The sequence below is a fragment of the Eleutherodactylus coqui genome, chromosome 11, assembly GCF_035609145.1.
Source record: "Eleutherodactylus coqui strain aEleCoq1 chromosome 11, aEleCoq1.hap1, whole genome shotgun sequence".
In the NCBI taxonomy this organism is placed as follows: Eukaryota; Metazoa; Chordata; class Amphibia; order Anura; family Eleutherodactylidae; genus Eleutherodactylus; species Eleutherodactylus coqui.
In genome coordinates, this window is record NC_089847.1 from 20393929 (window position 1) to 20421063 (window position 27135).

General features: G+C 46.9%; 1 protein-coding gene across 2 annotated transcripts; it reads right to left on the reverse strand.

The window, feature by feature from the left end:
* VPS9D1 (VPS9 domain containing 1) lies at window positions 1–26769 on the reverse strand. Of its 2 annotated transcripts, none has more exons than XM_066584037.1 (15): window positions 26634–26769; window positions 22394–22466; window positions 21053–21142; window positions 19655–19901; window positions 19457–19568; window positions 17207–17269; window positions 16189–16241; window positions 16031–16118; window positions 14253–14338; window positions 12484–12920; window positions 10263–10392; window positions 7499–7689; window positions 5999–6065; window positions 2791–2895; window positions 1–1316 (listed from the first exon to the last, which is right to left on the reverse strand). In XM_066584037.1, exons 1-15 carry the CDS (start codon window positions 26730–26732, stop codon window positions 1217–1219), a joined length of 1941 nt encoding a protein of 646 aa, XP_066440134.1. In that variant the 5' UTR covers window positions 26733–26769; the 3' UTR covers window positions 1–1216. The 2 variants fall into 2 exon arrangements, with proteins under 2 accessions (XP_066440134.1, XP_066440135.1); XM_066584038.1 differs by lacking the exon at window positions 26634–26769 and adding an exon at window positions 23834–24140.
* Between the last annotated feature and the right edge of the window lie 366 nt (window positions 26770–27135).

The window sequence follows — 27135 nt, forward strand, 5'->3', positions numbered from 1 at the left end:
TTTCAGGAAAAGTCTTTATTAAAAAATAACTATTTCAAGCATAAAAGTATAAGCAGAACCATATGGACCCCTATGGGCCAGTGCAGCGATCTACAACATGCTGGGAGTTGTAGTTCTGCCACTGGTTGGAGATTGCAGCTGTAGAAGATTGTTCTGCAGTCTGTGGAGCCCCAGCTGTCAGCAAGCATCATGGGAGTTGTAGTTTCCCAGCAGCCACAGGTCTCAGACCACGGACCTAGCAACCTTGGCGCTGCAGATACTGTAGAACTACAGGCCCCAGCCGGATGAGATTTGTAGTTTGAGAACATCTGGAGCGCCGCAGCTGGTCTACGATGCTAAAAGGATACTAGATATAATTTAGTGCAATATTATAATTATCAGTATGTGATTAACAGCCTAAAGCATTGCTGGATGTCCAGCCCCGTGCTCCGAGTATAACCGCGCTCCGCAGGCATCTTCAGCTATATGTGATGTTCTCTAGAAGATGCAATGCTGAGTAGAGCATCTCCGCAAGGAAACAGCATCCCCCTCCAAACTCAATCCGTGGCCGCTACATGGGAGTCCTTGAGTCGTCCTTTTCCATCACGTTGTTAAAGACTTTATTCAGATATTTCTTACTTGCATCCTTCTGAGAAAGCTGGGTGACAACCAATATGGCCATCCTTACAGCTCCTGTATGGACAATCGCCCAACGTTTCTCGATTCCTGACTGCCGTATCGTGTACAACTAGGATAGCCTGGAGTCCAGGAAAGATGGCGGACGTTGGCGGCCATATAGGTTGCACTACGATTTCCAAGAAACAGCTTCATGGAATTTCTGTTTATGGAAAAGCTGTGTGACAACCAATATGGCCGCCATGACAGATCTGAAGGTGGTAGTCACCCCACTGTCCTGAAGTATGGGAGTGGGGGATGTATCAGTCAGGGATCTAGGACAGTTGGGTGACACCCGGAGCAGGCGGTGCCATAGTGGTCATAACGATCTGAGCAGCTTTACATACAGTATATGTATGTTAGAATAGTCTGGGTCGTGTACAGAGATGGACTTGGTGGAGTATTATGTATATAACACTATTATTCGGTTTCACATTCCTGGGAGAATGACCAGTGTTTGGCGATTTCTTCATGTACGCAGGTAAGGTGCATAATAATGTGAGATCCATCCACAGGACAGATGCAGCTTGTAACATTAGTCGTTTCGTCATGCGTCTCCTCCTCAGACAGCCGAGGGTGATGGCGGCACAGGAAGAGTCTCCAGGTAAGCCAGAGCGCTCTGCAGAGAGGTCAGACAATAACCCTCCTCGCCAATCAGATATCTGCGGACAAGAAGAAGGAATGGATTAGTTTCCCAGTATAGACTGACACATATGTATAGAGAATGTCACCGATTACAGATCAGCAGACGATCCTGCCTTAAAGGGGTGTCTCATAAAGTCAAACCAAGTGTATATGCCTTATTAGGGTGTATCGGCGTCGGCTCTATGCTCCATCCATAAGTGGGAATGTAGAGCCGCTCTGCATGAATGGCTCCTGTATGGTAGGCACAAGCGGTTCTTTGCAAGGTTAAGACTCTATAATACTACATTTCCCCTGTAGCGGGGAGATGCATTTTGGAAGGGGTTGTCTCTGATGACACAACCCCTTTAAGTGGCCAACAGAAGAACTAACCGATTCTCCTAATTAAAGGGGTTGTGCCAAATACACCACCATTTTCCATGGCCAAACAGAGAAATGTCCTACAGACTGGTACTCCGCTCTGGCCATAGAGGGGGGTACTGAGCCAGGAACCCCACTCTACGACATCCATATGCCCTTATTGGGCATATGAAGAGGGTTGTTTCCTTGGCACAACCCCTTTAACATGCACTTTTGGCTCAACCAATACACCTAAGCCCTATATATTTGAATTTACTGCCAAAAACCCGACGTCGACGGTCACTTGATCAAGGCAACCACTTCCCAGTGAATTGCTGCTGACGCGTTTCAAGCTCCTATATGGGGTGCTGCAGCTGGTCCTACATAAAGCTTGCAACAATTGGGTGGCTGAGCATGTAATATATGGGGAGTCAGAGCTGTTCTTTATTAGTGGTTCTCTGCTCTGGCCAATTAGACGGGGGACATAAGTGGTGACCCCCTGTATGATGTCCATAGACACTAATATGGCAAGGACTGTCATGGTGAGACGGCCCCTATAAGGTTCCCCATTGCTACAAGTCACTTTTATATATGATTCTATGACAATGTAATCATCTAGAGCATCTGGTGTCTTCTTGTATGTTTTACAAGGTTGGACCTCCTGATGTTCTGAACATGTGAATATTCACCATGTAGGGTTCCTATGTGTTTATGTCTGGCCATACTGCATATAGATAATTATATTACAACATGGATGTATATATACAAATCCAAGAAAGTGCTGTGTATAGTCGAGGGGCGGTAAAGAGCGGCACAAGGGGGGGCATAGCGGAGTGTAAAAATAACCTGTAAGGAAGACGAGCAGAAGAATGGAGCCGAGACACTGAGACGGGGTGGGAAGGAGAGATGGAAGTGGGGGGGTAAAGTGACCGAGAGGAATAGACAGAGACGTGAGTCTGCAGAACTCGCTCAGGGAAACAAGCGACAGACAATAAAGCTGTCACAACAGCAGACATGTCACCCGGCTGGCTAAAAGTGAGTGACATTACAGGGACAGGGCGCCTCCCTGCTATTACCCAATGCTAGTGGAGATTCAGTAATACTTACATAAACTGTCATGGTAGAAGCCGTACACAGTAATAGTTGGGTACTAACCCGTCGTGTATGAACTCCTCCAGCGCTGCGCACTCCGACAGCAAATGGGACATGCGGCTCTTCAGCACTACAAACGCCAGGATGGGCAGGAGGTCGTCGGCACCACTGGAAGGGGGCAGAGAAGGAACAGCTGAGACATTACCAAAAACACTGTGCGGTACGACCGGCTTCATGCACAACATTTTGGAAAACAAAACTGACTTTTTGAGCCAAAACCAGAAGTGGATGAAAGAATAGTAAGAACTATAATGGAAGGACTTCTACTTCTCCTTCCTGCTGGATCCACTTCTGGCTTTGGCTCAAAAAGTGCAACAAAAACTTCCAAAAAGTGCTGTGTGTGAAGCCACCCTAAGGCTCTGTCACATAGCTTTTGGGTCCTACATTAGGCCAGTAAAGCTCTAGCCACATATGCTAAATATATCCATAGAGTTTCCTTTACAATAGAAAATTCACCAATCGTGTCCTTAAAGGGTCGTTCCACAGATTGAATTTTTGCAACTATCCAAAAGTTTGAAAAGTGGGGGTCTCACCGCTGAGTCCACCATCGATCCCGAGATCGGGCTTCCATGTTCCTCATCGTCACTGCAGGCAAACTGCATCCCCCATATTGGGGAGGAGCTGGAACAGAGCGGTGGCCGAGGATGTGCGGTGCCGCTCCATTCATCTTCAGTGGAAGGGCCGAAGATAGCCAAGAACTTGTACTCAGCTAGTTCGATCAGCCCCAGTGAAATGAATGCAACTGCTAGCCACTGCTCCATTCAATCTCTCCTCAGTGAATGCAGCGAGCCTGCTAGTGAGAAGAAGGGGACACGGGACCCCCATTCTTGGGATCAGTAGGGGTGAGACCCTTACCGATCAGACTTTTAGCACCTACCCTATGAATTGGAGATAAAAGGTTAATCTTAGGAATAATGCTTTAAAAGTTTCTTAGATATTTTTTTGGAAAAGTTGCCAATAAGCCCACATTACAGCGGCCACAAGGGTCGTCACCCAGCTTTACTCATTCAGTTATGCAGCAAGAGGAGAGCCGCTGATCGCAGTTTTGCCATTCAGACGTCTGGCAAAGCTGGGTGACGACTTCTGAAGAAGCTGCATTGACAGAAGCCAATGGCTTACAGACTGCATACAGGGATCTGCAATTTAAGGCTGGGTTCACACGTGGCGGATTTGCTGTGGAAATTCCGTGCGGAATTTCGCCGCGGTAAATCCGCATGCGGCCGCTAATCCCGGGATTAGCCAGCCATGTGGACGAGATTTCTCAGAAATCTCGTCCACATGGGACGGCAAATCCGTTGCGGCCGCGCTCTCCTCTATGGGAGAGGTTTTAAAGCAGCGGTTCTCCCGGCAGAAATCTCGCGGTTTTTTGCTGCGGCCAAACCGTGGGATTTCCGTCGGGAATCCGCCCCGTGGGAACCCAGCCTAAATGTACTTGTCAGTCCTCTGATAGTAATCTGTGGGGGTCATTCACCAACAATGGGTCATAAAAAGTGACATCAAACAAGTCATATAGACCGGAGGGAAGGCTTAGGTGATACACTAAGCAAACAAGCTATTGCGTAATCGTACTATTACACTACTAATCATAAAAGCTATTGTGTAAGCATACTATTATGCAACCAAAATGGCCGATAACAGAGAACAATAGATCATGATAAAGTACACTATAAATTGAGAAAAAAATTAACTTTAGGTTTGTATGGACCTCAGTCAATAGTTTATACAGTTGTCCATTAAAGGGCTTGTCCAGGGATAGAAAAACATGTCTGCTTTCTTCCAAACACCGTTGTCCGTGGGGTTGGGTCTGATACTTTGAGGTGCAATACCAGACACAACCCACAGACAAGGGTGACAGTCTGTTTGGAAGAAAGCAGCCATGTTCTTCTAACCATGGACACCCCCTTTAACACTGTCTGGCTCCCCCAATTGTGAGCTATTTGCAGCAGGTCGAGCTGGTGGCCCCGGGCAATCAGCTGTTGGCACATGAACAATGTAGTACCCAGTACCAATTGAATTGACTGTTCACCATATACTATTGGCGGCACCAAGTCCTGCAGAGCGAGTATTGGCCTTTATGGTGGGAGAACCCCCCGCCCCATGGTTTCTATATGCCACTATTGGTCAGGCTTATCCTGATGGAGCAATGAGAAGATTGGGAATGGCGCCATCATATATCGATGGCCACCGGTAGTAACTAGTTATATGCCAAAATATTGCTGGGGTCTAACAATAATCCTGTTTCCCAGATGAAGGTGCGTTGAAGGCACAAGGGAAGGGATTAGGATTCTGGGGAGGTTTTGTACCGGTCATAACAACGATCCTGCAATCAGCAGCAAATATCGGACTTCTTTTGTCTCTGTGTTTGAGGTCGTGACATTTCTGCCTAGCTGAGCCCACTTAGAGCAGAATGATGACTGCATGTGGGGAGGGCGCAGGATTATGGGGGTGTCTTACATCTGAGATCAGAAGTGGCGATGAAAGGAATTTGGTCTTTCTGTGTCTTGTGCCCTGTGTGTCTGGGGTCATCACCCCACAGCGATCCCCTGCTGTCTTGAGGGCAGCTTTCAATGCTGATGTGTCTGGAAGTTTGGGTTTTTCAGGCTCATTATGTCCTGACAATTGCACCCGAAACAGCAACATAGACCGCCGCCTGGACTTAACCCTTCCTATAAGTAGATATCTACTCCCGCCTCTGTCCGCTTAGCCCACCTGCTCATTTTATTATATCGCTGGTTGCCAATAAGCCCATCTGATATTCTGTGATCTCCGTCTGACCTGTTTCTTGCCTCCATGTTCTCTCCCCTCCACTATGTTGCTGTCTGGTCCCTTCCATGACTTCCTATCCCTAGCGCTGCCCCCCCTTCCTCGTCTCTCCATGTTAATTAGAGCAGACAGGCGCTGTGCTTGGGAGCTGCTGCTCTGCAGAGTAACGCAGCCTCCTGTGCTCTGCAGGACGGGCCGTGTTCTGCCTGCGACTGTCACATCCCATCCATCAGTACAGATCCCTGGAGGCCTCCTATCTGTACCCAATAACCATCATGTACTCAGCAACCTGTGCACACAAGGAGAGAGCGACACACATATACAGATGGACGGAGACAAGGAAAATATCAGACATCACTTGGAAAACCCCACCGCCACTTTATCTCAGACTGCGCTCCGTATAGCGCCCTCGACTCAACTTTTCTTCCATCTTATGTAAGGCACTCACATGGCGGCGGTCCCGGGTGTGGGGCAGTATTCTTCTGTGCACTCACAAATGACACGTAGAGTTCTCACTGATAAGTAGAAAACCACAGCGATTAATGGAACGCAACCTTATAGAATAACCAGGGGGGGGTAATTTAGATGCTGAAATTATCTAAACACCTACAGTCGCAGCTACATCTCCCGTTTTCTCACCCATTCACATGGTCGGGCGCAGCGTATATATACGCCGCAGCCTGGAATTCCGTTGGCCCGGGGGAAGAGAGTTTAGCAGCTGATCACAGCAAAAGAAGCTCCTATAGAAGCCTATGGGAGCTGCTGGCAAAGGGAGGGGGATGGAGAGAGTTTAGCAGCGTGAGACGCTTCTAAAGTCCCTCCCCCTCCCCTTGCCAGCAGCTTCTATAGGCTTCTATGGGAGCTGCTGTTTAACCACCGCTAAAAGATAGGGCAAGACCTATCTTTTCCGGCTGCATGTAAAAGCGGCCAATTGGAATCCGGAGCGTATGTGCTATCTTATCCGGCCGGCAGATTTTACACGCCGGAAAAATCGCCCATCTGAACAAATGCATTGGATTTCAACGCTTCACATAGTCAAGATTTTTCGCCAACGCTTTATCGTGGCAAAATAGCTGCGATAGAACGCTCATGTGAATAAGGCCATAGAATTATTCAGCCCCCTGAATAGAATCCCTCATGAGAACACACAAGTTTTGTCTCAAGCACACCTGATGCAACTGATCAAGAGCTTCATTAGTTGCAACAGGTGTGCTTGAGATGAAACATTTGGACTGGCGAGGGCTTTGCTGACAGCGAGATTTGACTACATGCTACAAATATAATCTAGAGCCTGAAAAGTCATCCTGCTCATCTCCACCTGACAGTTACTGGGCTTGGTAGAAGACAGAGATTGTATACACTGTCCTAATCGGTCAATACCATGATGGATTTTCATGGGGTGGCACTGTTTTTGGAAGAGAGCAGACATGTTTTTCTAATCCTAGACAACTGCTTTAAACCGAATTCAAGTTGAGCTTGGCTGCGACAGTTGCACATCAGTCATAGAGGAGAACTTTACAAGTAACACTATGTGATAACGTATTCTATAGCTCAAGTCATTATGTAACTGCTGTTAAAGGGACTGGATGCCTCATCAAGACAAACACAACAGATAGGCGATCAGTTGACTGCCCCCTGGTGCCTGTACCCCTGGTTCACAGCTGATTTTGTTGGGGAAGCTTTAAGTAGCCAGGTACTGCCCCCTACAGCAGCTGCTGCAGAAGACATGTAGTGTTAAAAGTAAATGAGCGCCCATGTAATGCAAGGATGACTGGAGTCCAGCAGAATGGGAGCCACTGAAACATAGCAGCTCTCCATTCTGGCTCCTATTAGGGGATCCTGAGTGGGGTACCCACTCTATAATGCCTTTTACACCACGTGCTACGATGATGGCATCTACATACGGGACCTGCTGGTGTATTATGGAAGGGTTACTAATGTCTCTTACCAATAGACTCCAGCTTCCTTTGCGGAGTGCGCTGCCGTGGCAGATGTTCTAAATCTTCCACAGCAGCTCTATATGGTTCTTTTATATCTTCGGGGTACAGCTTTTTTTGGACCCCCACCACAGATGGTGTAGCGGTACTGTACGAATCCATGACCTTGAGTAGAGATTCCTCCCGAGCAAACATCACCTGTCTGAGGGAAAAAGTAAATGCATTTCTATATATTATCTGACATTATGGGATTCGCTGGTGTGGAAAAGTATTTTTCAGAGAATTCTGAGTTAACAGACCAGAGACCCTCGTTCAGGACCCCCATTAACCCCTTCACACTGCAGTCCTTTTTGTTTTCTCCTTTTCATTCCCCCCCCCCCCCCCACTTTCTACAAATCATAGCTCTTTTATTTTGCCAGTGACATCACTACATGAGGGCTTGATTTTTGCGGGACGAGTTGTATTTTTCAAAAGTATCGCTTAACGTACTTTATAATGTACTGGAAAATGTTTAAACATTTCTAAACGAGGAGAAATGGGAAAAAAATGCAATTTCCCCTTTCTTGAGAGGGTTTTGCTTTTACAATGTTCATGGTGCAGTAAAAATGACGTAATCTCTGCGGGTTAGTGGGATTACGGCCATCCAAAATTACTATAGTGTTTTTTTTAATGCAGTACTAAAAAAATAATACTTTTTTTTTTTTAATTGCTCTCTGTCGCAATCTTTTGACCCCCATAAGGGTGCATTCAGACGCCCGTATATCGGCCGGGTATTCACGCCAGCCGATATACCGCGTCTCTCTCTGCAGGGGGAGGAGGCTGGATGAGCTGGGAGCAGTGCCGTGAGTTCCTGCTCCCTCTCCACCCCTCTGCACTATTTGCAATTAGAGGAGGCAGGGCGGGGCTAAGTTCCAAGAATTAGCTCCGTCCCGCCTCTCCTCATTGAAAATAGTGCAGGGGGGTGGAGAAGAGGCAGACAGGGGGTGGGAACTCAGAGCACTGCTCCTGGCTCTTCCAGCCTCCTCCCCCCTGCAGAGAGACACACCGTATATCGGCCGGCGTGAATACCTGGCCGATATACGGTCGTCTGAATGCACCCTAACTTTTATATTTTTCCGCTGATGGGGTTGTCTGAGGGCTCGTTTCTTGCGAAGCGACCCGTAGTTTTCATTGATACCATTTTGGGGGGTACACTTCTTTTTCTTTTCTATTTGTCCAATTTTTTTCTTGGAATCAGGGTGATTAAAAAAAAGTTTTTTAAAACTTTTAGTATTCTGTATTTTTTATAGTATTTAAGAAAAACTTTTTATTCATTTTAACATCTGTTTTTAGTCCCAATAGAGGATATAAACTTGGGACAATCTGATCGCTTATACAGTATAGTATGCAAAACTATAGTATTACATTATACTGTATTCTGACAAGCGTTCTATTGTTGCGAGCCACAGGCTCATTTTAATAGACGCTAACTCATAGCAGTCCCAGGCTGCCATGACACCTAGACAGCACCTCGCAATATCATTACAGAGGGGCCATTAGGGATCCCTGAACGCTGATCGTGGCATTTAAAAGGGCTAATTGCCGGCTGCAGTTAAAGGGTTAATTGCCAGCTGCATTTAATGGGTAAACAGCCACGATGGTTATTATGTATGACGCAAGTCGGGAAGGGGTTAATTAGCTAGGTAAGGCCGCCTGCACACAAATGGATTTGCATTGCCGAATCTGCGGTCGGCATCCGCACTGCAGTTCCACAGCAAATACCATTCATAGCATGCTATGGGAAAAAAAATGGCTTCTTCCTGCACACTTGTGGATCGATTCTTGATTTCCGCGAGCGGAGGAAAGATCGCAGCATGTTCTTTTCTCGTGCGGATTCCGCCCGGACGACTTCCGCAATTGACAAGAGGCTGTGGATTCCGCGTCATCGCCTCTCGACAGAGCAGGGAAAAAAATCCGTACTGCACATGACTGAAGGCAAGCCATCCAGACGATGCGCAGTACAAAAAATACAAGTATGTGCAAACGCCAAACGGGTACAGGGCTGGATTTCACATGCGAAATTTGACCCATTCGTATGCAGGTGGCCTTAGAGAGTGGGTACAGGGAGCACCCCTGCTTCTGAATGTCCCATCACATCTGTGCATTATAGGGGTACCATGTAATACTTCATTTTTCCTGCTGTAGCGCTGTAGGGAAATTGAAGACTTGCTGCTACAGATTACAGCAGATCGCCTGGGGGTGGGGGGGGGGTGGCGGTGGGAGCCACCTATTGATAAAGTTTCTCTTCTGGCAACCCATCTAACAAAAAAAACACAAAACTATTAACCCTTTCCAATCCACTGTCTGACGTCTGAAGACATTATGATTTAAGGCTGTACAGCTCCGATGTTGGAAGACGTCCGTCGGGGTTCTCTTACTGTATATTGCCAGCCTCTCTGCTGTCTGAGCCTATCCAACGTGTCACCTCATGCAGTACTGGCTTTAGCCAGCATATAGCGCCGTTGTATAATGGCAGAAAAAGAGTAAGCCCCCTAGGAAAACCAGCATACAAATTGGATTGGAAAGGGTTAAAAGTGAACTACCCCTCTAAATCGAAACCCTATAAACCGTAGATTATCATAGGAGCCTGTGCTGTGGGATTCGATACCAGCAGCAGCTCCAGCGTAAAGGTGAGAACTGCCAGGATCAGGGTTGGAGGTGACGCTGGATCTCTACCATGATGAGCCCAAAAATAAGTCATATGTTCCAATATCATGAAGTGGAGGGGATTGTTACCTGTATAGAGCGAGCAGCGCCGGCCACAGAGGGGGGAAGAAGCTCTCCTCTAAACACTCCAGGCACGCTTCCTTCACTTGCTGGCTTAACGGGAGATTCAGAGAGAACATGGTGGATGATAGCAGCCGATCTGGAGAAGGAAGGTCACAAAATGATGTAACAAACATGGTGCAGAAAACTTTCGCCATGGCAGGCTGGCATCATCAGACTCACATCTTTAGTGGTGCCTGTAGGAAGAACAATGGCACAATGGCCCGTTTCTATATTAAGGCGATGGTGGACAGCAGTAAACCCAGATTCTGTAAGATGGGTGTTATGCTTACACCTGGCAGCTTCCCCTGCCTCCTCCTTCTGCCAGTCACGGCCACCAGCATATCCTCTGGGTCTGGGTGGCAGATGCTGCACAATTCCTGTCTTGTCAGTGCTGCCCGTACCGTGCATGGCCAAACTGCCTCTTAAAGGAACAGTGCATGCACCCAGCTTTCCTGCCCATGGCCAGGATTGGATTGTCCTCTGTTCACCCAGCTTTCCCATCTTCTTCTGTTCTGACCTCGGCTTGTTATTTAAAGTTTTTTTTCCATGACTCAGAATTGCTTCACAAACACTCTGCCCTTCCTGGTTGCTGCTGTCCAGGTCATGTGACTGCTGCAGCCAATTGCTGGCTGCAGGTTACTGCTGTGTCCGGTGATTGGCTGCAGCAGTCACATGTCAGCAGCGACCAGAAAAATAAAGTGGCTGTGAAGTAATTTTAAGTAATGCAATAGCTCCTTTACTACATTTTGCCTGATAGTCACCTGCTCTGTCCTACTGCATGTCTTTTAGCTGAAGCAACAACTCCAGCTGCCCTGATCTTGGCCTGTATATTGAATACATTTTTGCCTCTCCCCCTGGTACCGCACTACAGTAACTCTGATCGATTTGTGGTAACTGCCACTGCACCAAGTGCTACTCTTAGGGTAATAGTCTGGGGATCTGCGCTGCTAAGACCAAATCCCACTTGGAAGAGTTAAAGGATGGAAACCAGGGGACTCCTTGGTGCTTCCCTCAGGTGTAGCCCAAAGTCCAATCTGTCAGTGGCACAGTGGGTCCACACCTGCTGCATGACAATGGGGCTGTGAATTAAAGGGGTTGTGTCAAGTTATAAAGCTATCCCCTATCCACAGGATGACTTTATGGTAAGTGGGGGTCCAACTGCTGGGACTTCCACCAATCCCGAGAACAAGGGTGGTTGGTCCCTGAGTGGATAGATTTGTTATAAAACTGCTCAGGATTTGACTTGATAGTATTATCCAGGTCTACATATTTCTCATAGCATGGTCTTCCTCATAGTTCATTCCTTTTTTTGGTACTTCCAACGTATACAGCTTTAAGTTTATCATTTTCAGACATGTTTCGGAGTCTACAACATCCTGTGCTGCCCCCTTGTGTGCAAATATGAAACAGCTCGTACAATTGATGGGACTTGGGAAGTCTGACTATTTTCGCTTGCTTTAGCCCTACTTTTCCATAAAACAATGAGTATGAGATCCCTCTTCCTTACCATACAGTGCCATACAGTGCTACCACAGCGATGCCAATAAGCGAACAATCTGTATGGAAGCATGCCGGCTGCTCAACGTTGGTGGACAATGAAGTGGAAAGTGTTCTGTCATTGGAAAGTTCTTACTGACAGCTGGAAATCAAGTGCTTGGTTATGACATAAGAACATGTATTGCGGCAGGGCGGCTTTAAGGCATTTTGACTTTCTGACTTTGCTTTAATCTAGTCTTTGGCTATACAGAAGTTTTCATTGTCACATTGGTAAGGTATGGTCAGACGTTGCATTTCAAGGGTAAACCTTTTACAAACTTCTGACATGTCATAGTGACAGAAATCACTTTCAGAAGAACTTTTAAAAGTTTTGATGGGTGGGGGGCCAAGATTCTGGCACCCCCACTGATCGCTAAAGCAAGGGGCAGAAGCACTTATCTGAGCGTTGTGCCCATTCTGCCTATTTATCATTGCTCAGAGCGGTGTAAGAGCTCCATAGGAAGTCTATGGAGTCCATACACTGCTTGTAGTGACAGCTGAATGGGCGCCGCACTCAGCTGAGCGCTTTTGCCGATTGCTTTTAGCAATCGGTGGTGTCTAGCACCTAGACCCCCACTGATCAAAACTTCTCACTAGGACATGTCAGAAGTTTGTAAAAAGTTTAGCTAGCCTTTAACTCTAAATCACCCACCTCTGACATTGTGGATCTCTTTCACAATGACGTTTAAGTGTTGCGCCACAGTTAGTCTTTGCAGTGCAGCTGGCATGGTCAGTGACGTAGGGGATAGTAAACTTTCCAAGTCCTCAAAAGAGTTCTCCATGTCTTTTCGGCTCAGTCCTTTATCAGGCTGACCGCTACCAGAGTATTCCCAGCTTTCGAGACCCTCTCCTATAGAAAGGCTGTGTGGGATGGAGGAACGGGGAGGTCCAGGGAGACAGTGTAAACTCTTTGAGGATTTCAGTTGGGATGTGTTAAGGGTTGATAAAGGGACTGGGTCCACTGGGAGAGAACGACGGAAAAGTTTGGAGGTTTCCTGGTTGGCGTCTTTACTGATGACTGGATACAGACGGTTGTAGATCTGGCACTGAAGATGGATTAAAAGTTTGGCAATTGGATGATCTGAGGTGCTACAATGAAGGGAAAAAAAACAATTAGAAGGGATAACAATGCTTATTCCTCTCCAAAACTATGTTATTGGCTGTGCTGCAATGTCATGGATGGTGCCGTTTCGGTAAAGAGCTGGAGGTGCTACTTCCCCTTTGTTCTAGGTAATATTGAGTCCTAGTAGTTCAGCCTTGGCAATCAGACCCTGATGGAATATTTACTTGTTACGCCATTAATATTAATGGTAGGAGAATTCCTAAAGGGGGTTTCAAGGACTTTTAAGTGGATGACCTTTCCTTAAAGTGGTTGTCCTATGTAATTACGTTATCATCTATCCACAAGATAGGGAATAACGTCATTGCCCTAGAGTGATCACCACTGTCATTTCAGTCTATACCAGGCACAGCACCACACATTGTACAGTGGCTTTGCCTGGTACTGCAGCTTAGTCCCATTCAATTAAATGGGCTGAGATGCTCTGAGGCCATGTGACCGATAGACGTGAGGTCAAAGGCCTGAGAAGAGGTCACAGTGCTCATCCAAGCACCGCAGCTTTTAATCAGGTGATCGGCAGTGATTCTGAGCGGCTGACATTCATTGATCAAATATTTAAGATCCATTCTAAGAATAGGTTACCAAAAACCGCCCTGACTGAATGGAGAGTGGTGCACGTGTGACCATCACTTCATTTATTCATTTGGGGATGCTCCAAACCCCAATTCACAGGATCAGTGAGGGTCCCAGTGGTTAGACCCCAACGATCAGCTATTTATTCCCTTTTCTGTGGAAAAGAGCTAACTTAATTTCGTAAGAAAACCCCTTTAAGGCTAAAGATTGGGTACGAACGCTCGTACATCGACTCATTGGGTCTGTCAAAAAGCACTCTGTCGGCAGCACATTTAAACAGGGAGATGTGCTGCTGATGAATGATGGTCTTTGTATTTGGGATCATTTGCCTGTGTAAAAACCACTTAAACACCGATTGCCATACTATTAGTCAACTGGCGCTTGTTACAAAGGGCAAGAACTATGCCATGTAAAAGGGCCCTTAGGATCATCAATGTATGGTTAGTGGGGGTCCAGGCACAGTGCCCAGTATACAAATGTGGCTGCACCCGGTACTGCAGCTCAGCCCATTTAAAGAGGGGATCCAATGTTTTAAAATTGATGGCATATCCTTAGGAACACTAAGGGACGGTTGTCTTTACTCATATATACTGTATTTTAGATAAAGGCTCTGCTGATCGTGGGGGTGCTGAGGTCAGACTCCTATTGAGCACACATTGAGGTCCATTAATGGAAAACCCCTTTAAATGATTCGAGAAGACCACGTAAAACATCTAGACGCTTATTACCTGAGGATTTGGCAGACATAACTGGACACCAATTCCAAGTCACTTGGGTTGCTCTTAATCTTCTCCTTATAGACTTTGGGCCAGTCCTAATGCACAGGAATAAAATTACAGAGGATTTAAGGCAGATTCAGGCAAAAGTGGATATAACAGAATGAAAGTGCAATGGGCATCACACATTAAAACTATCTCAGGAATATAATGTTCTTTTGCCAATAGCAACCAGTCATCATTAAGGTAGAAACATGCTATAAAAAGCCATAGAAACCAATGGCTAATGGTGGTCAAAACTACCCTCTCCTACCAAAAGTCATTGGACACCCGAGCAAGAATAAAAAGTAGTATTTGTTTCCATATGTTAATACTTAGGCCTCATGTCCACTGGACAATTATAATTACAAAATCCGTGTGGGTGTTCCGCATGCATTCTCTGCGGCCATGGGGATGCATTGGACACCCGCAGGTAAGTAAATACCTGCGGATGTCCTTTTTCCCTGCCATGCAGATCGCACGCGTGGGAAATCACCCGCAGCATGCTCCAGCAGGCACACCTGCAGCTGAATTTCTGTTCTCTGGCGCAGGAGCGTGGGAGAGCAGGAGTTTAAAAAAAAAGAGTGCACGGCGCATGCATGCGGCATGCTACCGACGTGCCAAGCACATCCGCTGGGCCCGAAGAAAGAAGATCCGGCTGCGACGGAGGGAAGATCCGCTGCGTCCGGACAGGTAAGAAAAATCAATTTTCAGGCCTCATGTCCGCGGGAAAGGAGGGACTCGCTGCGGGATTCTGCATGGAGAATCCGTGCGGGCCTGAATTTCGTAGTGGACATGAGGCCTTAGTGGGGCTCCTTTGGCCCTAATGACATTGGATACTCTTTGTGCCCTACTTTCTGCTAACGTCTGATACACTTCAGCTGGTATTTCCCTCCATTCATCCTGAAAACATCTGGCAAGTTCTCTTACAGAAGATGCATTGGCCGTCTACAAGGAGCATAGTCATTGGAAGGTTAAGCAATGGAATATGTTCTATAGAGTAACAAATCATGCTACTCTATCTTCCCATCACATGATTGTACCTGGGTGTGGAGGTGCCTGGGGAATGCCTGAGTGTGTTGTGCCAACGGTTAAGTATGTTGAGGATTCCGTTATGATTTGGTAATGGTTTACGTGGCATGGTCTCAGTCCATTGGTTGTAGTGACAAGAACCATGAACATGGAGGTGACCCTGACATCCTAGACAATAACGTGCTGCTGACAATGTGACAATACTCTGGGAATGGTCGGCCATACTTCCAACAAGACAATGTGCCTTGTCACAAATCCAACGCTGTTTTACATTGGTTTGAGGATAAGGACGTTCCACAATAGGACTGGCTGCACAGAGTCCTGACCTGAACATCTGGAAGAACTGGAATGTCGGGTCAGGAAATACGAACAACGTTCATCTTCTGAGAGAACTAGCCAGATGTTTGCAGGATGGATTGAGGGAAATACCAGCTGAAGTGTATCAGATGTTAGTAGAAAGTATGCCATGGAGAGTATCCAATGTCATTAATGCCAAAGGAGCCCCACTAAGTATTAACATATGGAAACAAATACTATTTTTGATTCTTGCTCAGGTGTGCAATTACTTTTGGTAGGGCAGTTTATATATAGTCAAGCAAAAAATTAAGTTGTTACCCACAGCAATAAGATTCAACGTCATCTCAACGTGGTGATCTGGTTGCTCTGGGTAACTCCTCCACTTTCCATCTGCCTTAATAGGAAAGCCTCATTCTACTCACATAGTCCTGTTCATACTCCAGCACGGCAGTATACAGCTTCTTCTGCTCTTCTTCCGCAGGGGTCATCTGCTTGTTTTTGGAGAACCGTCTGCAGAAGAAACAAAGGAACATGAAAGAAAAGGATAAAGGACACCCAGAGAAAAGCTTCTCTCCTGTACCTGTTGGACTCTTCCTGCAGCCGCAACCTGCGCTCTTCCGCTTTCCTCTGCAGCTGTGAGTGCTGGTTAAGGAATTTTTTGTTTTTTTTTAGGCCTTAAAAAATGTTGTGGTTGGGCCGTTAGCTTAAAGCTAGGAGGACCTCACATGAATATTACCTACACCACATTGGAGAGGCAGCGAGCGATCAGGAGCCGCTGCAGGAAGGAGAAGTTTGGGTTCTTAGAGAACTTTGCCAACTAAAGGCTTGACAGTACAGATGGACTTGAGGTAAATGAGAAGGGGGCAGCAGAGCTGGGGGGAGAAGAAGGTGGTAGGAGTGTTCAGATTAGGGACAGGGGGAGGGGAATGTACAGTACAGAAGGAGAAGATAGCATAGATAGTGACCTGGAGTTTACTGGGGGTGGAATGGAGGACACTATATATGGACAATAGGAAGAGATGTAAGGAATCAGAACTGGTAACGTTGGAAGAAAAATGTGATATAGATATAGTGAGGAGACGTCGGATACGGCTGGATGAGATACGACTGGGTGGTTGATTAGCAGGGTTACATTCTGATGATCATATAAATAGGAGAGCTGGAGAGGTTTGCTTATATGTAAACTCCTGCCTAAGGGTATGGCCTCAGGGATGGATGGGGGGGGGGAGTGGGGAAATGCTGCCGATTTTTTGGAACATCCACGAAGTTTACAGTAGCAGCAAACTGGACGAGTTTTTAATGAATCTTATTGACCTGCTGCAGATAGAAGATCATAACTGTGTCTAATCTGCAGAGGAAATGATCGTCATTGTTCTGACTGCCAGATTTGGAGTCGGGAAGGAATTTGCTCTCCCTAATATGGGGCAATTCCCATTCTCCTGATGTGTAGGTAGTTGTCTTCTTCTGGATCAACACAGTAGGATTATAGCTTAGACTAAATGGAGCTGTGTCATGTTCTATAGAAAATGAAGTGTAAAGATGCAGAACAAGGCAGCAGCTCCCCCTCCGCCTGGAGGATCTGTACATGTGAAGGATACAGTTTCTTCTCTGGCTTTGGCTATTACCAGGTTCTCCATCATCTGTCTCTGCAGCGAGAGTGTCTAGAAGAAAAAAATTATTAAGATCGCAGCATTATAGCGTCCACTCGGCCGTCACTCAGCTATCCACAAATAGGATAAAAATATACAACTTATAATAATCTGAATTAGATGACAATTGGGATCTGTAAAGGATTTGACGGAATTACAGGATATAAGATTAAGCAATGTATATTTATTATGACAACACGTTTCAGAACTGGACTCATCCCCTCATCATGGCGGGATGTTAAGGGGTTGTACCAAGATTGACTTTTATCACCTATCCATAGGATAGGTGATAAAAGTAACTTTCTCTGATTCCAAGAATGTGGTCTCGTGTCCCCCTTCTTCTCATTGCAGGTTTGAGACAATGTGTCCCCCTTCTCATGGCAGCTGTGAGGAGGAGATTGTATGGAGTGGAGGTCACATAATTGTGACTCCATTCATTTTCATTGGGACTGATGGAAAAAGCTTAACACGGATACTCGGCTATTTCTGTCAACCCCATCGAAATGAATGGAGCGGCATCACACATGCGACCGCCTATCCATTGTGTTGGGTGCAGCAAGCTGGCATTGACAGATGAGGGGGACATGGGACCCCTGTTCTCGGGACATTTCTGTATCGAGACCCACACCAATTAGACTTTATCACCTACCCTGTGGATAGGTGATAAAAGTCAATCTTGGTACAACCCCTTTAATACATGAAAAAGTAGGCGGTGTTCTGAAATCCCCAGCAATCACCTGCTATCTCCAGGATAAGTTATAGCCAACCATACATTTCCCCTATTTTCCCTGCAGTGATCACCATAACACACGGACAGGCCAGGTCCACCAGAACAGAAACCAATAATACTGTGTGGCTTTCTGTCTCGGGTGAGGACCCCTCTCTATAACATCCCTATGGACTGGCCTTGTCCTAATGGGTAATATTAAAGAGGTTTTCCAGGCAAAATACTATTGATGTGGGTGCGCACTGTCAACGCCGCTACACATGGGTCAGAGCGGAAGCCACTGCTCTGACCCTACGGTAGTGGCCGATGCTTGTAACAGCAGGCGAAGTTCTCATTGACTGGTTAACAGTTTACGAATTCATTTAATGGGGTTTTCCAGGACTTAGGCCTAGTGTCCACGGGCCCAGACGGTTTCCCCATGCAGAATCCTGCAGCGGATTCCACCAGGCCCGCAGACATGAGGCCAGAAAATACATTATACTCACCTGTCCGGACGCTGCGTAGCTCTCCTAAATGGCGGCCAGATCTTCTTTCTTCTGCATGGCGGATGTGCTCGGGACGTTTTTTTGTAAACTCCTGCTTTCTCCCGGTCCCATGGCACGGACGCAGTGACAGCTGCGTCTGTACCGCAGATCTGGACGGCTTCCATTGGCTTCAATGGAAGCAGCAGGAGCTGTCTGTGCGGGACAACGATCCACGCGCAAGGGAAAATGACATGCACAGGTATTTAAATTACCTGCGGGTGCCCAATGATTCACTATGGGCGCAGATCGTGCATGCGGGAGACCCGGGCGGTTTTTAAAATTACATTTTTGCAGTGGACATGAGGCCTTAGAGTAACTGCACCTTTCAAAAATGTTTGACATGTCAGAGCAATACGTAAAAGGTTTTGATCAGTGGGGGTCCGGGTGCTGAGACCCCTGGTGATCGCTAAAATGAAAGGGGCTGCAGCTGTCACCCAAAAGCTGTGCCCCTTTGGCAGTCTTCTTTGCCTCTCGGCCCCTCTCAGTAGTTAAAGATGGATGTGTAGATGTCTAAAAGAGTCTACACGTCTGTCTTCACTTGCCAAGAGGAGCCATCAGACGTCAAAGGGGTACAGCACTTGGTGAGAGCCGCAGCCCCTTCATTTCAGCGATCAGCAGGGGACTCCATATCAGGACCCCAATGATCAAAACTTTTGACATTTCAAAAGTTTTTAAAAAGTGCAGTTACTCCTTAAATATAGATGATCATCAATATCAGATTGATGGGCAGGGTGACTCAGGCACTTCCGCTGAACAGCTGTTTGAGCAGCCTGTGGCATTTGAGTGAGCACTGCAGCCTCTCATTAGCTTCCTGGCACAGCACTGTACACTGCGTAGCACTGTGTCTAGTATTGCAGCTTAGTTCCAATCACTTGGATGGGACTGAGCGTCAGAAATGGGCCCCCGGGGTGTACCCCTATGTTATACAGCTTATGTTTGGCCGCTCACCAGTGAGGTCTTCTGAGCCGCCTGTGTAGGGTTCAGTCTGGCCAGCCGGACCTCATATGCTGCCCTGAGTTTCTGGTTCTGTATGGACGCCTCTTCTAGGGGTGTGAGCTCCCTGTTGGTACAAAGCAGAGGGTTCATCGGTGAGCCGCTTGTTGTCTGCCAATTACCGGGATGACCATTTCCTGTCTGGATACGCACTTTCTAGCACTCTGGACTTCAGCTGCTCTCAGCATTTGAAAAACTTCCGGGGTTGGAAAAGCACCGAGCTTCTGAACCTCATCTGAGCAAGCACGACGGTGGCCATACTGATAGCTGAAGGACACCTGTGATGTCACGGAGGTAGGCGGAGGAGACGCGGACATAGTACTTGGAGCCTTCATAGTTAGTGGTGGGTCCGGGACTTCAGAAATATTTTCCGTTGACTGCAACTTAATATCTGGTTTACCTAAAACAAAAATTCCATAGCTTACTGTTATTACCACGAGCCATACTGAGCACACACCAGAAGTCTTCACCTTCTGCAAGATCTCTGCTTGCTTTCTGTGAATAGAAACATTCATTGTTTAAGTGGTTCTCCTGGAGTCAGGTACTGATGACCAGTTCTTTTGATAAGTCATCAATATCGGATCAGTGGAAGGTCCTGGCACCCCACCAGTCAGCTGTTAGAAAGCGTCACGGCCTCTGTATTGACCTGTGATATCTTGTTCATTGGACACACAGCATTTCTGCAGCTCAGTCCCATCCAAGTGAATGGGATTAAACTGCAATACCAGACACGCAGTGTACAGTGCTGTGTCTGAAAGCTAATGAGAGACTGCAGTGCTCATTCAAATGCCAAAGCCCCTTCAAACAGCTGTTCAGCGGAAGTGCCTGAGTCGCCTGCCTACCGATCTGATATTGATTACCTATAGGATAGATCATCGATCTTTAAAGAGTAACTGCACTTTTTAAAAACTTTTGACATGTCAGAGCAACATGTCAAAAGTTTAGATCAATGGGGGTCCTGATACAGAGACTCCTGCTGAGCGCTGTGGACCCCTGCCTTCGTTGTCTGATGGCCCCTCTTGGCAACTGAAGACAGACGTGTAGACCCCTTTGGACATCTACGCGTCCATCTTTAGCTGCCGAGGTGGCCCGATAGGCAATGAAGACACCTGAAGTGGCACAGAGCTTGGGTGACATCTGCATCCCTTTCATTTTAGCGATCACCGAGGGTCTCAGCACCCGGACCCCCACTGATCTAAATCTTTTACATATTGCTCTGACATGTCAAAAGTTTTTAAAAAGTGCAGTTACGCTTTAAGTCCTGGAAAACCACTTTAAATTAATTCATAAACCATTAACCAGTCCAGAACTAGTGATGTTCTTACAGCTTACAGTTTTGTTACAGTGTATCAGTGTAGGCAAACCTCTGGAGGCTACAGCAGTACGTATCTCCTGCTCTGAGCTATCAAAACTGAGACATTGTAACAAACCCTCAGCTGTCAAAAGCACTAGGTCTGTACAGGGACCAGCTTTTAAGGGATGTGAATTCATCAATGAAGTTTTTAGTTGCCCCACCAATAAACACATGCACCATTAGGGGAATGGACTCACCCAGTTTGTCGGCTGTTGTCCGTGCCCTCTCCAGACACTGTTCTGCCAACTTCAGCATCTTTCGTGAGTCTGGGCTCAGACCTTCATTTGCTATTGATGAGACAGAGAATTAAGCATGACACTGATCACTACAGACCCGCTAAACAGAGTCAATTCATTGGAACTTATTTATATTTCTACTCTGAAGTTACTATTATAATATCTACAATTTTTTCATTTTGAGTTCTGACCACTTGGTGGCGCTTTTCTACTGATGGCAGTCCAGAAAAAGCGTATACATGGAGGATAAACTTGTTATATGACTAATACCCCTTTTACATGGGACGAGAATCTCTTGTTTGCCCGGTTGAGCGAGCTGCTGACGTCATCACCAGTTCGTTCGAGCTCGAGCAGCCTGTTTAGAGTTTCGTTGAGAATTGCGCAGTTCTCATTCACTAATCGTTCAGTGTTTCACATTCCTATGAACGATCAGTGTTTAAACGGCATGATAATTGAACGAGTCGGCGCTAATTTTTATACCAACTGAACGACGAATGTGGAACGCATGACTTTCGTTCGCCGTTCATTCATTGGTTCGCGTTTAACCGGAACGATTATTCTTCAGTTTCGCTTGTTTGAATGATTTTCTGAACGATAATCGTTCCGTGTGAACGTAGCACAAGGGTGGCTTTACACGGGACGACTATTGTCTGATTAATCGCTAAAACGTACAAATGACTGCGGTTTGCGCGATTTTACACGGAGCGATTGATGTTCAATTTTGAGATCGCTGAACGAACCTGTTGGGCGCATTTACACGTGCCGAAATAAGGTTCGTTGATTAGTTAAGAGGGCGTGTGATTCTTTGGAGGGCGTGCATTTGAAATGTTAACCGCTTTCTAAAGCACGCTCATTGGTTGCCGAGTCCACTGAAGACGCAGAAATACGTGCGAGCGGTCTGGGAAAAAAAAATAGACCGCAGCAGCGAATGTTCTCTCGAAGACCAGCTGTTCAGTCGAGGATCACTCGCACGTATTTATGTGTTTTTGGGAACCAATGAGCGTAATGTGGGGGACAAAATATTTAACAACAAGGTGGGAACCAATCAGCATTCGGTTAGAGGCGCACGCTGAAAAAAGCCACACCTCCCTGCAAGGTTGTTGGCGAGTCGTTGAAAGACAAAGATTACCAACTGATAATTACCCAACCAGCGACTATTTTTGGGTGAGCTGAAACGAAGCGACTAGTGTACAAATTCTTGTTCGCCAACCGCCGTGTTTCCTCAATCGAGCGACTATTTAGACAGCAGGTGCCCCATATTAAACCGCAGCAATCGCCACTTAGAAAGTAAAATCCGGTTACCTTTCTGCTCGGCTTCCTCTGCCAGGACTTGGGAAATGAAATTCACGCTCTTCAAGTATTCCACATAGGCGTCCTGTGAGAAGAGAGTATAACAAGGGTTAGATACATGATTGGGGTCTGGAAACAATCAGCAAGCCTGTGGAGTGACACACCGCTAACATATTAGCTGAGCTTCTCGAGAGGAAGCACTACGCCTCCCAGAATGCAAATCACCAGCGCAAGCGGTCGCTAATAAGTGATCCTTGCAAGCGCAAACATTACATCATTCTTGTAGCGTGAAGTCAGAGAAGGCGGAGGTGGGAGATGAGCGGCGGTACAGATAACGGCGGTACAGATAACGGCGGTACAGATAACGGCGGTACAGCTGGAGAGGTTCTCCGATACCGCCATAGGATGTGGACACAGGGATGGGCATGTTTATACGGCCCATCTTATCATCAGTAGTATAGATTAGGAGATGCTGACCATGGAAGTGTACGGCGGGCGTATGGGGCGATGATAGTAAGGCCTCCTTCACACTGGCTATCGCGATATCGCCACGAGAAAAATCACAACAAAATCGCGACTTTTTTCCCACGATTTTTGAGCGTCAGCGCTGTTTTTTTCTCACTAAAACACCGCTGCTGCTCGCGATTTTTTAAAAACGCATCGCACGAAAATCGCAATGCGATAAAAAGGAGGCTCCATGGGAAGCATGGCAGATAAAAAGAAAATCGCACATCGCAGAAAGATAGGACATGCGACAATTTTTTTTTCTCGCAAACGTGAAGGAAACCATAGAAAATCATTGGTTTGGTAATTCTGCGTTTTCACTCACTCGCATTGCACGAAAATCTTGCAAATTTATCGCCAGTGTGAAGGCGCCCTAATAGTGATCTCCATTCCTTAAGCAGATTCTCAGACGATGTTAAAAAAATCCTGAAACGAGCGTCGATCGGCGTTCATGTCGAACGTTACACGGGGCGAGAATTTAGCCGTTTTTGCATGGAGCAGTTTGCTCTGGTAGACGAGCGCCAATCAACGAGATTTGCGCTTATCTACCTGGCCTCCGCAAGAGCCGATTAAGACTCCATACTGGATTAACCATCGGTAAGGCCGGCTTCACATGGGCGCAAGAGCGTTTTTGCTGTACCAACACATGGCATGTTTGTGTGGCCGAAATGCGCCTACACCTGCGTATTTTGGCCGGTCGGGTGTTTTTTTGCGGGCGCAAATACATAGGCACAAAATCTTATTGATTTTGTGCCCGTATGCTCCAAGAATACAAAGGTTTGCTGCGTATTTGTGGCGCATTTGCGCAAATCCACTGAAATCATGTGCCGAAAATCAAGCATGCTGCATCTTTTGCGCAACTAAAATGCACAAGCAAAATTCCGACATGTGAATGAGCCCATTGGAATCGATGGATTCTATTCACTGCGTATTGTGTGCGCAAATTACCGTGTGTGAATCCGGCCACATAAAGAAACAATGCTGTTGGCAGAACATCCACATTCGCATGGCGAGACGGGCAGCGGGCAACGGTGATTATCTGCTGCTGCACAAAAGATGTGATGGGGTGCAGGAAACACGGGCGACGGTCTGCAGATCAGCGTTCACGCCCGACGGTTGGCGCATTTGAAAAGGTCTCTTCATAGCCAATCTCTGCGCTAACCGGAGAATGCGGGCTGGAGGAGGCCGCCATATTAACTCAGAAGTCACTAATAGGAGTTTGGGGTTTAAACACCAGACCGCGCCTTTGGGGCGGCATTCGCTGTCAGCTTCGCATGGCGTGCGGCCTTCCCTTTTCTGCACCTCTGTTAACCCCGTATGGCATCTATATGACATGGATGGAAGCCAAAGCTGCAGGTAGAAATACAGGTCTGAGCGGTCTGCAAAGTGAGCAGACGACGCAGCGGCGCCTCCCAGCTGCTCTGTAATGAGCTCTCGCCGATGGCATGCTGAACCGCTCATGCTGCAACCTTTACGGCGCACTGGATACGGCGCCTCCAACTGAGCCGACGGCCGGCGCTGAACAGGCCTGGCGTTATTTGGTATCACTGACACTTAGAAGGAAACCAGGAGATATTTCCGTGTGCGGCGCACGGCGCTGTCAGCGCGGCCACTGGGTGCTGGCAATTGGGCTTTCAAAAAGATTTCATAAAAAGCAGTCGTGGAATATACAAAGCGCGCCACGAACACGAGCCGAACACCGCGCCGTCACACAGGTGATAAAACCGTGTGGTTTTTAGCGATATGAGAGCGACTGGAGACGCGGAATGATGAAACCGATGGTTTTCAACGGTTTCCCCTCACAAGAAAAAGCATCGCTGACGCTCAAAAATGGCTGAACAAAGCTGCGATTTTTTTGCGGCGATATCGCGATCGCCATTGTGAAGGAGCTGTGCAGCTTTCATGTTACCTCAGCGGTATAAGGAATAGCAACCAATCACAGCGCAGCTTTCATGTTACCTCAGCGGTATAAGAAATACCAACCAATCACAGCGCAGCTTTCATTTTACCTCAGCAGTATAAGAAATAGCAACCAATCACAGCGCAGCTTTCATTTTACCTCAGCGGTATAAGGAATAGCAACCAATCACAGCACAGCTTTCATTTTACCTCAGCGGTATAAGAAATACCAACCAATCACAGCGCAGCTTTCATTTTATCTCAGCAGTATGAGAAATACCAACCAATCACAGCGCAGCTTTCATTTTACTTCAGCAGTATAAGAAATAGCAACCAATCACAGCGCAGCTTTCATGTTACCTCAGCGGTATAAGAAATACCAACCAATCACAGCGCAGCTTTCCTTTTACCTCAGTGGTATAAGGAATAGCAACCAATCACAGCGCAGCTTTCATTTTACCTCAGCAGTATAAGAAATAAAAGCTGCGCTATGATTGGTTCCTATTAGCAACACAAATTACTGGGGAAGTTGGTGAGTTTTTGATTTTTATTTCCGCCAGTATTGGTCGCCTGGTGCTAAAAAACGCTCATGCAAAATATCACTCAAATCGGACCAGAACTGCGGATATGTAGACGACACCAACAGGCAGATTTAGCGTTTTATATATATTCCGTATTCAGTAAACGGACGGTCGGCCATTATAAAGCTGAAGTCCTGACCATGAGATCCGCGGGTTTGGCCGGCGCCCCGTCATGTGATACAGCAGCGCCAAATCCTTCAGAAAGTCACTATTTGCATCTTCTGCCCTGTTGGATGACTGGAGGCAGAACTCTGATGTTACTGCGGTCTGTATGCCCCAATAGCGCCCCCAGGAGGAGGCGTACGGACGAGTGGTGGAAGGCTAATCGCCCCATACGCTATAGAGAGGCGTTACCTGGATCCGCTGTTACACCCCGTCAGACGGAACAACTAGAATCATTCAGAAACTCGTTCGAACTAGCGAAACCGGGTGATAACGTTCCGTGTATCCGCGGCCGATGAGAGTCCGGCGCTTCAGTGTCAGCCGGCATAACAACCAGCGCCGGCTCGCTCTCTTATCGCGCCGTTCATATGAACGTGAAACACCGAACGACTACTGTGCAAGAATTGCGCTGTGCAATCAGGACATCCGGCTCACCTGCACTGACAAGAGCCGGAGAATCAGCTGATCCGCGGAGACCGCGCCAATCAGCGGTTTAGGGTCTCTTTCACACGGGCAACAGCAATTTTGTCGCGAGAAAATAGCATCTTTGCAGCGGCGATTTTACAGCGATGTCGCTTCTACTTCGTGAGAATAATCTCCAATCACAGCCGCTTACGATAAAATCGCGAGCTTAAAAAATAAATTTAAAAAAAAACGCACATTTTTTTTATCGCGAGCGTCAACAGGATTTTCTAATGTTAAAAGCACATCGCACAAAAATCGCAAATTCGTACGATGTGATAAACATCCGCCAACTGAAGGACTAAGTGCCTGCGCCAAAGTCTTTTCTTTATGTGATCGCCAGTGGTCATGTGATCTGCGCCACAGCTGCTTATTTACGTAAAAAAATTTCTACGCTAATTGGATACCGCCCTTCGCTAGCGGAACTGACCAATGAAACCGGTGGCGATCACACCGCGACCGCGCCACTCAGAGGCGATAGGCATCCATACGGGGGTCCTGCCTATCGATCATCACTAGACTGTTTCCCCAGAAGTAGTCGGGTAGTCACGTGACATGTATGTGCAGGACTGATGACATGTACATGGATGCATCTGACAGCCCTACATATGTCAGCAGCTGCAGCCCCTCCCCCACCTCCTCACCCGGTGCCGGTTTCCGGTGTCCAGCTGGATGGCTCTGTTCGCTATTTTCATCGCCGTCTGCAGTGGCTTTAGAGCGCCGTCCACGGCTGAGGAAGCCATGGCTGACAACAACACAATAATAATTAGGGATAAAAAGAAAAACAGTATCCGGAACCTTCGTGCGCGTTAATAGTTTTCACCCGGAAGATAAACATCGGCTGCACAACACGGTATGAATATCTGACGGACCGCGTTCACATCAAATAGATGGGAAATTGTGTACAGCGACATCTAGCGGCCGGCGTGTAAAATGACAATTACTTTTGAATGTGACTGAGTTGTGGCGGCGGTCAGGTCGGTGCTGGTTTATGTGAAATCCGGGTTTAAAAGAAATAATAATACTATTTTATATGGCGGCGACTTTAATTAATAAAACCAGAATATGTATCCATTATTTTTTTTATTTGCTGAGGTGATTGTTACTATTCGAGTGCTTGTAATAGCGACCGGCTGTAATACTGCA

Bases quoted from the DNA above. Each gene is read 5' to 3' on its own strand.
- VPS9D1 (XM_066584037.1), bottom strand. From the start codon at position 26,732: ATGGCTTCCTCAGCCGTGGACGGCGCTCTAAAGCCACTGCAGACGGCG. The intron at 19,569-19,654 runs GTGCGTATCCAG...TTGTACCAACAG, and splicing joins GAAGTCCAGAGTGCTAGAAA to GGAGCTCACACCCCTAGAAG. The intron at 16,119-16,188 runs GTACAGGAGAGA...TTTCTTCTGCAG, and splicing joins CTGCAGGAAGAGTCCAACAG to ACGGTTCTCCAAAAACAAGC.